This window comes from Labrus mixtus, chromosome 2, assembly GCF_963584025.1.
Source record: "Labrus mixtus chromosome 2, fLabMix1.1, whole genome shotgun sequence".
Classification (NCBI taxonomy): Eukaryota; Metazoa; Chordata; class Actinopteri; order Labriformes; family Labridae; genus Labrus; species Labrus mixtus.
Genome location: NC_083613.1, coordinates 5,544,696 through 5,561,852, shown reverse-complemented (window position 1 = coordinate 5,561,852; position 17,157 = coordinate 5,544,696). Strand labels below are relative to the sequence as shown.

Below are 17,157 nucleotides of genomic sequence, written 5' to 3'. Positions count from 1 at the left end.
GATTCACTTATATGATCTGCTGGATGGGGAGTGGAACCAGTATTGACTATGTTAAGTAAAATTAGTTATCTACGATATGTGGCTAATCCATGATGAACTCAATCTCTTCATAAATGTTATTAAATTCAAAGTGGCTGCCGTCAGTTATAGGCATTCAGTCATGAAAGTTCAATAACTGATTTTTAATGGCACAGCATTCTTCATTCAATATATTTGATCACAATATGTAATAGATTAGCACAATTGGTAGGTAACATAACTTTAGGCTGTCAGAATCATCACTCCCTCCTTACTAAGAGAAAGCAGTTAAAAGACTTTACTCATTGTTATATTATCTACAAAGACCCAACATGAATCCATCATGAGCACAGCACTAAGCAACATTTAGCAAAGTTTCAGCGGCGAGGACAACATCATTTTTAAGGGGAAGAAACCTTGAGCAAAACCCGACTCATGATGAACAGACATCTGCTGAACTGTGCTGGGCTTGGACAGCGGGATAGAGGGAGATGCAGGAAGAACGATAGGGAGAAAACTGAGCAAAAACAATGAATATAGATCTTTTATTTTGAAGATATATTTATAGTTACAATGTCAGTAATAACGGTTAAAGTATGTAGTCTGTTAACAACCTGTCTGATGTTCTACAATGCATGTTTCAATATGATGGATAAATGGGGTTTGTAGAAAATCAAAATTTAAAAATATGAAGATCCTCTTTAACTTAGTCTGCTCTCCCTTTGGGCTCCCGTAGTTCACATCCTCCCCCTTGTTTACTTCCTACAGAGTGGCTGGCTGGGCACATGTAATGTGCTAGCATGCCACAGGTATTTGGCTGAAGGTGATCTGCCTCTTCTGTTCTTTTTGTTTTACCCTGACACTGAAAAGTGCAATTTTAATGACACTTTAACCCCTAAACAGAAAGTGACTTTATTAATTAATTCAGTGAAATTTAGTTTTCTTTTGCAAAATTGTATTAGTAAAATACAAGCAAAACTTGTTTTTAGTTCATTTCTATGTCATTTATTAGTTTTTATTGTTTTTGTTTTTTAAATGAATTGATTATTGATTAAAACTTAAATCGAGTTTGGTGTGAAAAAAAATTGGAGAATATATTTTTAGACCATATTGCCCAGGTTCAATAAAATTCTGAAACAATGGTTGAGCTATTGGAAGTAAATCCAAGTTTAAATGTTATAACCTTAATTAAGGGGATTTGAATCCATGTGAGCTGAATCTAAATATAAAATCAGATTAAAGAGATGACACGTCCCACGAGCATAAACTCTTCTCTGCCTGCAGAATATTTCCGATCCCATCTGCTCGCCTTCTCATCAAACCTGGACGACCACAACCCTGATGTTTCTGAATGGAGGCTGGATGTGAGCAGAGTCATCAAGAACTCCCTGATCCAGGTAAAAACTCTTTCTTAGGTTTTCAAATGGCAATCGTTTCTTTAACTCTGGTAAATACTGTCCGTGCTCTACTGAACCACTGACGCAGCATGAATGCAGCGTGACCTCCCCGAGGCTTTGAGACATGAATCTGACTTTTATGATGACAAGTGACAAGGCAAGAGGGAGGAGAGGGGGTAAAAAAAATTCAGTTCAAGAGCATGATGATTGCAGTTGCTCACACACACTCTGAGAGTTTATGGCCAAACAGTAACGAGGCTGTGGATGTTGAAGGTGTACAGAAGAATGAATGTCGGTACGTTCCTCATGTGAGATCTGCACTGACCTGAAGCGGCACTCGGAGTGCTTTTTGACCTGTCAAGTGTAAGACATGATTTCAGCATGTACGCATGCCAAGGTACAGATTTTTCCTTCATTAATTTCCTGTTTTATTCCACAACGTCCTCTTACGTCAATATTTTTCAGAGGAAAGAAGCCATCTTCCCGTCTTGCATCATATTTTCACACTTTTTGATCCTTAAAAAAAAAAAAAATCTAAATTGATGCCAAAAATATACCCAGGCTCTTCAGTCTTCAGTGAACATGTCTGTTTTGTTATTTGTTACTGACATCAACCTCTCATGAAAACCCCAGCCTTGAAGGCGGAACATGAAAAAGAAAAAGAAAAAATTCAGATAGAAATATGACATGATAGCTTGAAACATTCACAGGATTCACTGAAGAAAATCCATGCAAGAGCGGGAACAAGAAGCAGAGGCTGCAGTAATCAATGACAACATGCAGTAAACAACACCCTCACTCACAGACCAAGTACAACAACAACCATATACATGCATTCAAAGTCAGATTCATCATCCACTTAAAGGTATTTTTTGTATTTTATTAGAAATTTTACATTAAAATATGTAAATTAATTATTAATAATTGACTGAACTTATGCTATATTGTTATTGTTGTTGAGTACTTACATTACCTCAAATATTGCAAACACTTATCAAACCCTGAGAAATTCTTAATTTTATAGTTGTAACGGGAAGTGTCTTGTCAGGGCAACTGCCATATCTGAGCCAATGTGTTTATCGTTGCCATGGAAACACCAGTTGTTACATCAAAGACCGCTGCATAAGAAAGCGGGAGCTGCTACTGGAGGCTGCCATACTGTTGCTGTATGTGCTGTTGTGATAAAAACTTCATGTAAATTATACTTGGATAAGTCGTCGGTAAACATATTCACTCCCATGATTCCCCGCCTGCCCTTCACGTCATCTTTTTGTTATTGAGAGCTCCAAGGCTGCGGGATTTACATACTGTGCAAGTGCCAGGATAATGCTGGTTTTTATATCAGATTGCATTCACATGGCATGAACATCGGTTTAGGTTCATTTAGGTTACTCATCGAGACGATTGCAAATTATATTTGAGCTAAGTTTTTGTGCTTTCCATTCAAATTTCTGACGCAAATTACAAAACAAAAAAAAAAATCCATAGTGATCCTACAACACAGTTGCAATAAAGTGACAACCCCTACGTCATACCCATATCAGAACAGCCTGACAAACAAGACACATAGCAAGGCTGCTACTTGATGTTAACTTTCATGGTAGGCAAAAAAGATGCAAATGAAGGGCTCAGTCATTCAGTGTGTCTCTTAAATCTGCTCCTCTGTCAGATAGTGTTTCCAAAAAGAAAGTGAAGGCACACAGAATCTTTGAGTAGAAACAGAGGACCGCAAGACTTTCAGTCAATGATGCTCCTGTTGCACATTTGTCCCCTCTTCTGTGTGTTGTCCTTGATGTGGAAACCACTTTAAATATGGCTCTAATGGATCACTAATCCAGGTGATTATAGTTACTGATTTCATTTCTGATGAAGGCTACGATACAATAAATGGTGAATGGACTTCATCAGAAGTGATTAATCCATTCATACACACTCATACGCCGCAGATGAAGCAGCTTGGGGTTAAGTGTCGAAGGACACATCTGAGGTTTGGTGAAAGAGCTGGGGATTGAACCTTCAACTTCAGAGACGAATGATTCTACTAACTGAGCCACAGCGAAAACGTTGTATATTTATTCATGACCAGAAGGTTATGAAAAAGTCCCTTGGGGATATTTTAGTTCAGCTTTTTCAAAGGCTTTTGTCAAATATAAATTGCTGGTCTGTGTATAAAGTCTCCTTCCTCATCTAAATTCTCTGAATGCGGGCATTACCATACTGAGCATTATCAATCAACTTGACGAGGGTGGATTCAACCACAGGTGCTTTCCCTGTGCAAATTCTGATTCTTTCTCCATCTCTAGCAGCTGTGACTGTTTGTCATTGTTTGAGAGAATACTCAGGGTGTGTACACACACACACACACACACACACACACACACACACACACGCACACAGAAGAATACAAACTTTGACTGCTCCTGTTTTGCTCATTGTTGGCAGTTTGTCAGACACTTTGAGGAGAAAAGGTTTTTTTATTGAGAGGAAATGTTTCTATGTCCCATCCAGCCTAGGTTAGAAAGTGTGCAGGGGGCAGAATAGTTGTCCTGTGAGTATACAGTCAGTAAATAAATATAAAGTTTCAGTACTTGTCTGTATGATGTCGTGTAGAAAACATGAGAGGTGACCACTGTGAGGTGACTACTTCATCAAAAGAAACAAAATATCAGAAGATAATGATTATGTCTGAGTTTTATGATCCATAATAGCAGCCGATCAGTGTACACGCTTGCTGCATCACAGTCATAGTGTTTGGTGTCACATCTACAGGTCCCCTCAGTAATGAACACAAATTCTGTTTGTCGTTAATAGTTTTTCCTTAAAATGTTTAGGGAAATGTATTAATTTTAGTCAAGAAAAGCTTAGCACTGGATATCTGTATGTATTACAAGAAAGGGGAAAGTTGACTGAGGTTCTGCTTAATCTATAGTTTGCTCAAATGTCACTGGACTACAGAGGTACATGGGGTGTGACTTTAAGGTACATTGTTGGGGGGATGCTCAGCTTTTCTTAGATACAAGTAAGGGGTGTCCAAGGAAAAAAGGGTTGGTAAACCACTGCTCTAAAGCGTTGTTGTCCCTTACCAGATTATCATCTCTTACTGATTAACAGTTCTTACATGTTTCTACTGAATGTGTGTTTACATTTTTAAGTCCTGCAGTCCTCCTTTCATTCTGCAAACAATCGACTTCAATAAATAGGGCCGTCTGCATCATACTGGAGTCAGAATAGGTTTGGAGAGCACAGGCTGCTGCCTCTAAAAACTGTTTATTTCTTCAAGTGCAATTATGACAATTAAACTGGACTCAGATCCATGAGCTGCACATAAAATGCATTTCTTCCAGCACCTGTAACACAGCTATGTATCAATACATTACTTTAATAATTATTTGTAGACGATTTTCTGCGTTTTGTATAATTTTTTTTTTGTTTTACATTTTTTCTCTGAATCTTTTCCATCTTCTTCCCTTCAGGCCACAGGAGTGAGAGAAGATCAGCTTCTGGTCACCGTCCTGCCAGGTTTACCCACAGCAGCAGAGTTTTTCCTCCTCCCTGACAAACAGCTGACGGAGGGGAAACCGGAGAAGAGCTCTGCTCATTTAGATCAGGTGGGACAACATTGCTCTGCTCTGTCTGTGACTGTGTTTGCAGCATAGTCACTCTTTTCTCCATCCCTGCACAGTATTTGCATAGGTGGATGGATTTCAGCTTGTTATCCTCATTCTAAAACGGCCCTGACCTCATGTACAATTGTGAAGCAATGATCCTTCTTTTTCTTCTTGTTCTGTGAGTCATGGTTGATCCCTTTTCTAACAGCGGCAGCTTGTCCAGTAATTGCTCCCCGAGAAAGTCTTAGCTTAAAGTTCCTCCTTCCTCCAGCAGATGTCAGTATTGATCCACTGAAGCATGTCCATGTCTTTGCATGAGTCTAATTCTGGTACATGCCTGAGGAATCTGTGCAATGGGCTCATCAATAAGCATGACAAGTATTAACAAGTTATCAGAGGGAACGACTTTGAAAATCCCCCGAGTCACATCCTGTGGGGGTTTTGAGGTGGTGAGTCTCGAAAGAGCTGGTCAAAGAAACGGTCGCGGTTGATCAAGCTCACTAAATCACCAGTGTATCAAGATGGTCCAAATTAGCTCGGAGCCTCATATAATAGATACTGACTGATAATAATGTTGAATCCATGGGAAGGAAATCAATCAGATTTTCCTCTTCCCCTTCCCTGCTCTCACCTGCTTGATCGTCTGCGAAGATCCTCTCTTCCTGCAAGCCTGCGATAAATCTCCGTTCATGGTTGGCATCTAAAACATGGAGTGCTTGCTCTGCTCATTAGAATGTATAATAGACTGACTGACCCTGGCATTAGGAAAAAAATAAATTAGTCATGGCCTGGTCTAAATTTAAACTTCTAAGGGATATAAAGGGGAGAATGGAGCTCCGCAGAAATTACTCGTAACACAATTAATTTAGCAAATGAGGCAGATGAGATAGATGAAGCCTCTGCGGAGGAAAAATGGGATCTGCAGAGAGGAAATGGAGTATTTTTTGTTTTGCACATCCATGCTTGTTTTTGGAGTCCAGATTGAAGAGAACTCATTTTGGTCTGTGTTTAACTCTCACTCCCTCAGGAGGATAGAGGTTTATAATTGAGTGTATGAAAATAACCTTTATGAGGGAATACATTTGAAGTGAATAACAGTGGACTCCAGCTCTAGTTTACCTCTGGGTCAGGGTAATCTGCCTGATACATTTCAAAGTTAGTTGTTCTCAGAGCAGAAGGTTACCTGCCCGTCTGGGAAAGCAGAGATCAAGTGAGGCTGTAACCTCTGTATTGTGCATTACAACATGGAAAATAGGTCCCACAGAGAAAGACTAATACATTCAAAAATAACCTTTGTGAGTTTTAAAACCACTGGAATTTTTCCTTGAAATGCTAAAAGTGCATCAATGAAAGCAAAGTTGATAGCCTCATTAAAAATCAACAAAAATTAGAAGCACTGGTTTTGGATGATCATTTTCAGTTGTTATCTTAATGGTAAGTGACACAATGCTTTGCTATCCATTTCAGAATTAGCAGTTAGCTTACAATGCTAAAGCTGCTTGTAAACAGTGTACTAGCTGCTGATGAGTTTTGCTTCGATTTGATTGGATGATTGGAGTTTACAAGTTTGTTTTAATAGCCTGTCTGTTTGTTTTGGAAAGTTGGAAACCTCTAATGAAATGACTTTGGGAAATATCAGAAGCTTCATTACTGCTAAAGCTTTCAGTAAGAGTGTTGTTAATGTGACTTAGAACAGCTTGCAGACTCCCAGAACACACTACTCTGTGAAACTTGAGAATGTGTAAATAGGCAGGTGTTTGTCAGATCATCATAATTCGCTTGTCGGCTGTTCTGCTGCCCCCAAGTGGACAAAAAACATAATTAATCTAGCTTACCCTTTAAAGGTCATATAAAGTATTATGCAAAATACACTTCACCATGTTTTTCTAACACTAATATGTGTCCCTAGTCCATCTACAAACCCCCAAATTATGAGAAACGTCCATCTTCTCAGTCTTTTGCCTGCTCCACTTCTCAGAAAATGTGTGCTCGAACAGGCTGTTTGGAGATTTTCCCTTAGTGACATCACAGAGGGCGGTAACCCCTCTTCAGATTGATGACACTCTCACAGCTAGGTGTTTGTTCTGCCCTCTGAATCTGCCTTCTCACCATAAACAATTGGGCATGGTGAAAGAAAGGCTAAGTCACCCAAGCCCTTCCAGAGAGGGGGCGTGGTCAGACACAGCTCATTTGCATTTAAAGCTACAGACACAGAAACAGTCTGTTCTGAGCAGGGCTGAAATAGAGGGGTTTATAGAAATAAAGGATATCAGAGTGGATTTTTTGCTTGAAACTTCAGAGATATGTTTTGGGGACCTCTGAGACTTAGTTATACTTGTTTAAAAAGGTAACCTTATTTTTTTTTTTAGGAAGTTGGTCTTTCTCTTGAATCCATTTTTAAAAAATAACTTCCACTGCAAATTTACCTTAAACTAACATCTTTAATTTATATGATGTGCTCATGTATTTTTGGTCCAAGTTGACAGACATTCAGAAACTGATATTTTTTTGACTAAATTATTTAATTACTACAACACAATGAAAATGGATGAACCCTGTGCAAAAAATAAAATCACTCCATGTTATTCAAACCCTGTCCCTCTTCGTGTTCCAACAGCTCTCTGAGGTTTTGCTCAACGCCTTAAACCAAAACCTTGTGCAGTTCACTCTGCGACCAGGGGTCCAAGTCACCGTTTACGCAGCACACCTTTCAGCAGGTAAACAAACACGGCTGCATGTGTGTGTGTGTGTGTGTTTAGATTCACTCTGGGGGGAGCTCTGTTTTTCTATACTTAATGGGACAATACATAAAGCATGTAGACTATCAGGACACCTAGATACAATAGACAGTGAGGTATCATTTTATTATATTTGCTGCCCCTTCCAACTAATAACCACCCCTATGTCTGATTGGCTCCCACCATGTAGCTACACAGAGACATTCAGAGAGTGAGCATCGTTACAAGTATGTGTGCCTCTTCCTATTGGGGATGCTGCTACTGTCCTAAAGGGGCTTATAAGATAAAGAGTAAGAGAAGTCTATATATAATAAAAATGATTCATCTGTGATTTAATCTGTGAGGTCTCACTTATGCTGTTGACTGCTCATTGCATGATTCACCTGGTTGCAAAATACAGGACGTATTGGTGGCTGTGCTGCTCATACTCTGTTGCTGTTGTCTCCTTTTGTCTGCAGCGCCCCTAGTGGACACCAGCGAGAACCACAGTGGCTCTGCCATGCTAATGCTGCTATCAGTAGTGGTTGTGGGTTTAGCTGTATTTGTCATCTACAAATTCAAGAGGTAAAGTGTTCATGAAATGTCGTGTCTATAAAGTCCTCACTCTGTATGTGATAGGGAGCTGCTGGAATGGTGTCAGAGCATCCAGACGGCTCGATAAACAAAAGCTGCCTGTGAGGCTACAGAGAAGGTTGATAGCTGCCTGTCAAATGCGGCTCCTAACAGACCACAGCGCTCATTTGTGGTGAATTGGCTTTTCCGCCACACATCTGTGGGGATCATGTGGAAATTCTTTTGTCAGGTCGTTCTTTGCAAAAGAAATGTCAGTCAGCCATCAGCCACTATCAATATGAAGCCCTTTGAACGTGGGCAGTTGACCTTTTATCAAATGTTAAATCATGTCTCCTCACCAAGGTGAATTGCCCTGAGAAAAGGGCACAGGGGTTATATGCTTTAAAGACAAGCAGGGACATGATTAAACTTTAGATTTACAGACAATTATTATGCCTTGTGTTTGTGTGAATGCAGATTTACATGGAACATTAAGTGCTTCATCATCTTAAAGAATTGCAGGTCAGGGTCATAATGTATGTACGTTGATAACACACTATCATTGGAGTCTCTTACCTGAGGTTCCTTAATTTAATATCATGTTTTACAGTGGAAATAAACACTCAAAACAGCCATCTTGAACCTGCATATCAAAGCTTAAAACCGCCTCCCTTCTCTGGTCAGAACAAAAACAAACCATTCCATGCACTGGAATCAAAACTTTGGAGGACATACTGACTGCTGCATTGTTGACAGTTCAGCCAGCACTTCAACATAGCATGTTTCCTTAAAGTCTGAAGATTTAGTAAGGTCATTTTATGATTTAATTTCAGTAGATATCTTACATATTGGACCTTTAATCTGTGAACCCTCTGGTTTCTCCAAGCTTCCAACATTTTTGTGATCACATCCCAAACTGGCTTGCTTATCAATGTATGTATTGTTAAATATCAGTGATGATCAAGAGTTTGGCTAAGCAAGAAATGCATGGCTACAGTTGGTTATATATAGCATTCTATTGATTTCCCCGGTCATGTCCTCGCTCTCTTTGTTTTAGCTAGGCTTTTGTCTTTATCCCATTGCCTCACTGTAAATCTTTCCTCAAGGAAGATCCCAGGCCTCAACGTCTATGCGCAGATGCAGAACGAAAAAGAACAAGAAATGATGAGTCCAGCTAATCCAACAGAGGCCACGCCCAGCTCACAGCGGGACTTGGTGAATTCTTTGGAGATTCTGGACACAGAGTTTAACTCGCGGCCCATCGGTAAATATCTGCTCTGGTTTCCTACTCTCGTCTGTGTCATTTTTTATTTATTTTTGTATCCATTATTTCATACCATTGTACGGTTAATGTGCCATTTCTTCAGTCTCATTGTGTGCTTTTTGTTTTATGTTTCTTAGAAGTGAAAGGGTCCGGTCAGGAGGTGAAGGAGAGCTAAACAGAACCGAGTAAAGTTGCTTCTCAGTTGAAAAATTAACACATTGTTCTTAGTCATTTTTCATATTCTTGAATTACAGATGACTGACAAAAATCCAACAACAATTGTCTTAGACCATGTGCACACCAATTTAAAACATAGTTTCAAAATGACTAAATAACCCCTTCTGATGCTTGTTTTTTTAGCCTCATAACTAATTTCTATACTTTCTAACAAGCATGTGAATTCACATAACCTGACTTTATTCTGGGTAAGGCTGTGCATGTCAGAGCTGACACAAAACAGTTATTGTATGACCAAAATCAGCTGTGCGCCGTGTCGGGCTGATAAAGCTGTTTAAAATGGGAATTGGGCGACTGTGGCTCAGTTCCATTGTCTCTCAATTGGAAGGTCGGCGGCACGATCCCAGCTTCTACTGTCCACAGTAAAAACATATCTCCCAGTGGCAAAGCTGTGTACGAATGTATCTGAATGGACTAGTTGAACTGATGGCCACTTTACATACAGTATCATCCTCTGCCATCAGTAATAATACTTACTATCAGTTTATTTATAAAGCACCTTTCAAGGACAGAGTCTCAAAGTGCTTTACAAAGAAGTGTATGAATGTGCGTCTGTGTATGTGAGTAATGTGATGTAGTGTAAAAGCACTTAAGTGGTCTGAAGACTTAAACAACTAAGTGTAAGAGCAGCCCATGTACCATTTTCTTGGTACAGAATTGTGTTGCATTATTTTAAAAGCATGCAGTTATCCATGCAGAGTTAGAGTTAGCCTCTGCTGGTCAAGGCTGGTGTTGTTTGTAAAACTCTGGAAAAGGATCCCAAGGAACTTTATGGATCAGGAAAGACACACTGACTTTTAAGACATAGACAGCATGCAGTTGGGTGTCTGCATTATTGTTTTTAACTTCCCCTCCCTCCCCCAAGGGATTCTGGAAAGGGTTTTTTATCAAGAGTCTGCCAGGAGCTTAAATGCCAGGATAGTGTTGACATTAAAACATAAACACGGCAAGGTTATAAGTAGCAGGGGGCATAGCCTTAGTGATGCAATGATCCATCAACAGTTTCTCGTACAGCTTCAGTGCTTCTTATCATAGATTCTCAATGTCTGTAGAGCTCAACTGGATTGAGATGCCATGCTTTATAAGCTATAATATACCATTTGTACAATTGTAATATTGATCAAGCAATTTAGCAGATAATGGTTCCTTGATCTAGAATCATCTGCCTATCACTACCTAACTTTGAACTTCTTGATACTTTTGCATGCAAATAAATGATTATTAAGTTCTCTTAAGCTTATTGATCAGGCTGTGTAAAGCCTGGCTCACACTGTGCGATTTATCCCCGATTGTATAAAAGTCGGGGTGGCATGTCAGCTCACACTGTACAACTGAATCGTTTACGACGCCCGACCAGACCTTGAGATTTATGTGCTCACACTGTACGACCCGATTGTCGGGCACAGCCGTAGAGCTGAAATCGGGACGGACCGTTGACAGTTGTTAAAAAAGTTTCATTTGAAAACTCCAACAGACGGCGGTTGGTAAAAGAGAAGGAAGAGGAAGTTGTTGTAGGATATAGAAAAGTTGATACAATTGTAGATATATGGATACAAGTTTCAGAAAAGTGCTGCACTGATGATCTGTACCGTAAAATAAAAAAAAACAAAAAAAAACGCCTGGTTGCGACCTGCCGCAGGTCGCCATGACTACATTCCTCCCTTGTCTCTGGTGATTATAATGTAGGCACACACAATTTCTGCCGGGCCCTTTCATGACGTAATCGTCAAGATTTTAAATTCCAAATATCAAACATGTTTGAAATAAATCGAGGCGTCCCCGACGATTGCCGGGCAGATCGGGGACGATCGGGGAAGAATGGATCTTTGTACCTCTCACACTACAAGATAATCTGAGCAGATAATCGGTTCCGAGCAGCCTTGAGTCCCTCGATTGTTGGGAAGGAAGAATCGGAGCTCAAATCGGCCCGATTATCCTGCAGTTTGAGCCAGGCTTAAGAGTTAGTAGCAAGCTGGTGAAAGTAATGGAAATTGAGGGATTGTTTTCAGTCGAAGAGGACCAAGAGAACAACAATCAGAGTGAATGTTGGACTTGATATAATCTTACTGACTGATGCCATGGTGGCTTTAACCTGACGGGTGTATAAGTAAGCAAGTAGCTGCTTACAGCTTTTTTGGTGTTAACTTTTTTAGCTTGTTCCAAAGACAAAAAAATGCACACTTATGTATTTTTGTCTTAATATCCTCTAAATATCCTCTGACACCTGTTTCTTTCCCATTTTTACCCGCAGGATGTATGAAACCTCATGTACATGTGAAATTCTCCACAGAACTCCCCACGTACATCGTCTAAACTCTGGACTGGATTACCACTCCAGCTGCGTCATTGATCTTTTTTGCTTTTTCTTTTGTTACCAATTGGGACACAATGGTTTTGAGCTTTATACCTGTGCATGTTGGACCCTGCTGACACATACTGTGCTCTGTTCAAACCAGAAGAAAACTGTGTACAGGTTTTAACATACTGTATTTTTGTTTTCTTTTTAACATACCGTATGTCCAATGAATTACACATTTTGAGAAATGCCATCTATTTATAGAAAGTCAGATCTATAATAAAGAAGGAAAGCCAGCATGAAATAGGGAGGGTGAAAAAAAAATCAAATGAGCAATGTTTTGTTTTGCTTCCATATCTGAGATTGGTTTGCTGTTGTATGAAGCTAACAGCAGTAATGTATTATTTATTCATATGAATATACTTTTATGAAGTATGTTATTGGAGTGAATTACACATTTATTTTGTAAATCATGAATGTCTATGTTATAAATTTGTGTATTTTAATAACAAATGTCAGACTAAAACAGGAATTCTGTTATAAAATATGAATAGGGTACTTCAAAGCTTTTGGTCCATTGTCTCTTGGAAAGCTGATTTATGGCACAATACACATTTTCTACTGAGATATTTCTTTTTTTATGATTTTAATTTAGTAACAGAAATACAGGGTTTCTGGAGTAATTTAACCTTTGCTGTTAATCTAACGCTTCTGGTACTATTTATGATACATACCAGTTTGTAAAAAAATGTTTTGTGCTACGGATAAAGAGACACTTGATGGCTCAGGTGCTATGTTGCACCTTTCTGACTTGCAGAAGATTCCCAAAACTCACCAGACCTTACACCTTTTAGGATTAGAAGAAGAAGAAACGGAGAATGTCGGGAGGAGACTATCCAACAGAGAAAAGCATTCCAAAAGTCGTTCTCAGCCACGCCCCAAATCACAGCTCACAACTGGAGGCAGAGTACGGTGTTCAAAGCTTGGATTTTAAGGTTGTGGCTGTAATGAGATACAGCTACTTAGTGGGAGAATCCAAAGAGCGCGGCAGCCAGACAAAGAGAGGTGAAGAGAGACGGAAGAGTGCTTTTTGGGGTTGTGACGCATTAAGAGCATTCTGTAGGACAGAATAAGAAGAGGTTGAATTTTTTTTGAATTCTTAATGTGGTCAGCCAAGCTCAAGGTTGGTGACACATTCAGGCTAATGTCCTGAGCCACTCTCTGGTAGCACCCATTTTCATCCCAGCTCATTATACAGCGCTGTAGGAGCAGGGGAACTCGAGTGCAGATGCTAAAAGGCTATACAAGGATTGGTTAGTGTGTTCAGAGCGACTGTCAAACCATGTGGTACTTTGTGAGTGAAATCGGACAGATGCAAATGCCTGATTGATGCCTTTCAAATCTCCCGAGGGCAACTTTTTAAAAGATTTATTTTTATGCTTTTTCCGTTTGGAGAGAAAGGAGAAATAGAGAAGGAGTTTTGGGTTTTGTCAGTTTGAAAGATGTTTCCTTCAACTGTTCACACATCACTGTAACTCCACCTACATTCCAAACATGAACAATACGCGAGGATAATGATTAGATTCTCTAAATTCCACACTCAGACTTATTTCCTAAATGTCATTCGACATCCTTTACTACAAGGTTGCTCAGAACTCGATGCCAGCTGAGGAATTTGCTTACAAACTATCTATTGACCACATTTGCAAGATTTGGCTTCCCCACTGGATCCTTTGCTGATTTGCCATTCACCATAACACATGTCTAATACACTGTAGTGTAAAGACTAAAGAAGACTCGTGAAAGTTGTTGCTGTTGGTCTGTTGATGTAAATCAGTGCTCAAAACAGAGATACAAGAACCTGAAGCTTGCAGCATACCAGTGTACAACAAAGTAGTGAATTACCTTAGAGATGTGTTGCCATTCTTTAGGGTTAATCAAGCCCCATGTTGCTTATAAAAGTTCTATCGCAAAAATCTTGTAAGCAGTTGAAGTTCACCCTCCTCCATTTTGTTTGATGTTATTCTTCTAAAAAGGGAATTCTTTCAGTTTCTACAAGTTGTGTAGATGACATACTTTAACATTTTTTTTGCGTAAAGCTGGGTAGCTTACCAATATTTTTAGATGAGGTGTCATGACCCCGATTTTTGCAATTTCCAAGCTGCATGCTACATGGATTTTGGTAACAGCTCTCCACCATCTTATTGTCCAGTGTAGCTGTTAGGGCTCTATCTGAGGTTGCAGGACAGAATTCAAACTCAGCTACAAGGGGATTTATCTTGTACCATTGCATGGTCTTATAGGCTGAATTTAGATAGCAGTTGTTGGATTTTTATGAAAGCAAAACACATCTAGGGAATGTAGCAATACAATAATAATTAGATTTTGTATGTATAAGGAGATTTAAAGATTTATTTTCAAGTTTCAAAAGCAAAGATGTAAAGTTGTATTCTAAGAAGGATTAGGTTCACACTTCAAGAAAAGGTTCTGATTTTAAAAAGCTTGAGGGAGACAGGCAGTAGGAGCCTGGGAAGGACAGGTTGAACAGACACAAAGTCCAGTTAACCCTGTGGGATCTCTGGCCTTCTGGTGAGGATGAGCTGTGGTGAAACATCACCTGAGTGTTTTGAGTCGGTATGATGTTGAAGACTAGCGTTGAGCTACACAATCTTCCCCCTCTCTCGTTCTCTCCATCCCCTCCCCCCTGCAGAATTAGCAAGATTATTATTTTTGTAGAGAAATGACAATAATAATGAAAAAAAAAAGAGTTTTATTACTGTACAGCTTTTGTATGAGAACAGACGGTAAGGTGTTACAGTGTTTTTGTTTGACCTCAACTGTGCTGTGTGTAATTGTTTTATGCATTTATAATCATATTTATTAAATGGAAAGACGTCTGTTAACTGTGTTCTCATTTTCTTACAACATTTGTAAAGAAATACTATGTATTTGGGGGCGTAATATTCAACCTATAAACAGACAAACCAAGTATGTGTTGGTATTTTCTTCCTCACGCAACACTAAGCAACCAAAGTATTGAACAGCATGCGTTATAATTTATTCTTCTTATCTTGTGCTACCAAAACAGCTCTGAAGGTGTCCGGTTATATGGAACATATGTAATCCACATGGAATTATAACAACAACAAAAAAACGGAATAAATAAAGAATACTTTGTTAAAATGCATAAATAAGTTATACAAGTTACACATATCTCATTTAGAGTTAAAACTACTTACAAGCTAAAAAGCATAACATAATCTCTAAAAATATGTACATATAATACATTCAGTCTCATTAAAATGACACCCCCTTTAAGAGATACGCTGAGATACGCTGCTCTATGTGTTTGTCTGTTAGCACAGCACAGATATGCCCGAGGGAGAAGCTAGCAGAAAGTACGTAGAAAACAACAAGCAAAGTACTGTGAGAAGGGTTTTGTTTTAAGACTGAAAATTGACACCTACATGGTCTCTGGTGTTATTTTTTTATACTGTTACCCCACTTGAACAGAATCTAGAATTGTTCTAGTAGTTAAATCTAGACACAAAGTTGACACAAATGCTAAGAAGGCATAAGCAGCCTTTTTTTAAGCACATCCCAAAGATACTCAGTTGACTTTAGATATAATGATTGCCAAATCAATACCCAAAAGTCTTTCTTAGAGGATGAAGACCAAAGAACATATAAAACATGCACATTGTCTCAGTGACATCACACATTGGTTTCTGCAGTGGTCTTATGGAGCCCAATGATAGCAGTGGCCATTTGGTAAAGCTATCTCAACCTAACTGTAGTGGTTTCTTCGGTCTTCTTAATAAAACTTATGTTCTCAAACTTAGTTCTTTCTTAACCACTCTATAGTGACGACATTACACTGTTTTACGCGTTGAGTTGGCTTCACACATGTTCCCATGTGTCCACTACCGTGTTGCTCCGCCGTTACTCGTTTATTTCACTTAGACAGCGTAACACATAACAATACACTTTACTTCCTGTCTCCTGATCACATGACGAGGGAAGTCTTACAGAATCACAACAAACCTTCAAAATAAAATAGGAATAATCACATTACATACTCCCAAGATAAACACAAACATATTATCTGCTATGCTCTAGGAAATCATAATCCAAACAATAATAATTAAACTTATTACTGCAAAAATGGTGCTTACACTAACTCCTGGTCTATCTTGTAACAGGCAATGAGGTAAAATTATTATGCCTTATGGCAAATAGCCACTATGAGTCCACCTGTCAGTCAACTCAGATACGCCCCTAATTATGTACATTTATGAACATTTTGGCTTAATATGATCAAAACTGATAAAAACACCAAACATACAGTGTTAAGAAAACAAACAAGCTATTGATACAAAATTAGTTTTTCGAACCAGACTGCAAAACCAGTTTATTTCTGCTATAACATTTGGCATTTTAATATAATAAATAATGTGGATTCTTTGGTTTTTGTAGTTAGCCTCAAGTGAACACTCAAGAAACTGCACTTTTTTGCACTTCCACATTGGCTACATTCCTTAAGCCATTTTGACATAATGGTCATTTGAGTCCTGGACATCACTATCTCCTTACAACAGGTCCTGGGTCTGTTTCTCATTGTGCAATTGTGTAATGCTAAATGTATTCAATAAGATCTTTGAAGAGCTCTGATCACAAGATGTGTAAAAAAGCGAGGTGTGTAAATTGCAACATGACCAGCAAAAAAAAAGAGGTGTTTTTCCTCGTTTGTGCCAGCCTTAATCTGGGTAGTTGTGGATAATACAGAAAAGAAAAATAAAGCTCTGCTAAGCATTACATCTCAGAGCTTCTTTGTTGCAACTCAGTTGGATTTTGAAACTAATTACTCAGGCCCACCTATGGTCTGGGTTGGTCAATTTGGACCTGTGAGGACCTCTGTCTTTGTCATGTTCCTCAAACAGTCCTGAACAGTTTTTGCAGTTTGGTGAGGTGCTATATAATTTCCATCAGGGAATACAGTTTGTTGACTTGCTTTAATATTAATATAATATTTCAAAATATGGCACAT

General features: G+C 38.9%; 1 protein-coding gene across 5 annotated transcripts in view; it reads left to right on the top strand.

The window, feature by feature from the left end:
• The window catches only part of LOC132982121 (VPS10 domain-containing receptor SorCS1), a 164,414-nt gene extending 150,158 nt beyond the window's left edge, over nucleotides 1–14,256 (top strand). For 2 of the 5 annotated variants that reach the window (XM_061048418.1, XM_061048407.1), the window contains exons 22-27: nucleotides 1,303–1,415; nucleotides 4,889–5,023; nucleotides 7,641–7,740; nucleotides 8,220–8,325; nucleotides 9,420–9,577; nucleotides 12,066–14,256. In XM_061048418.1, coding sequence (XP_060904401.1) covers nucleotides 1,303–1,415; nucleotides 4,889–5,023; nucleotides 7,641–7,740; nucleotides 8,220–8,325; nucleotides 9,420–9,577; nucleotides 12,066–12,127 — 674 coding nt within the window. In that variant the 3' untranslated portion in view covers nucleotides 12,128–14,256. Of the gene's footprint in view, nucleotides 1–1,302; nucleotides 1,416–4,888; nucleotides 5,024–7,640; nucleotides 7,741–7,951; nucleotides 8,052–8,219; nucleotides 8,326–9,419; nucleotides 9,578–9,714; nucleotides 9,762–12,065 lie in introns of those variants that run through there. The other 3 variants (XR_009674675.1, XR_009674677.1, XR_009674678.1) reach the window with 3 other exon arrangements.
• The last annotated feature ends 2,901 nt before the right edge of the window (nucleotides 14,257–17,157 follow it).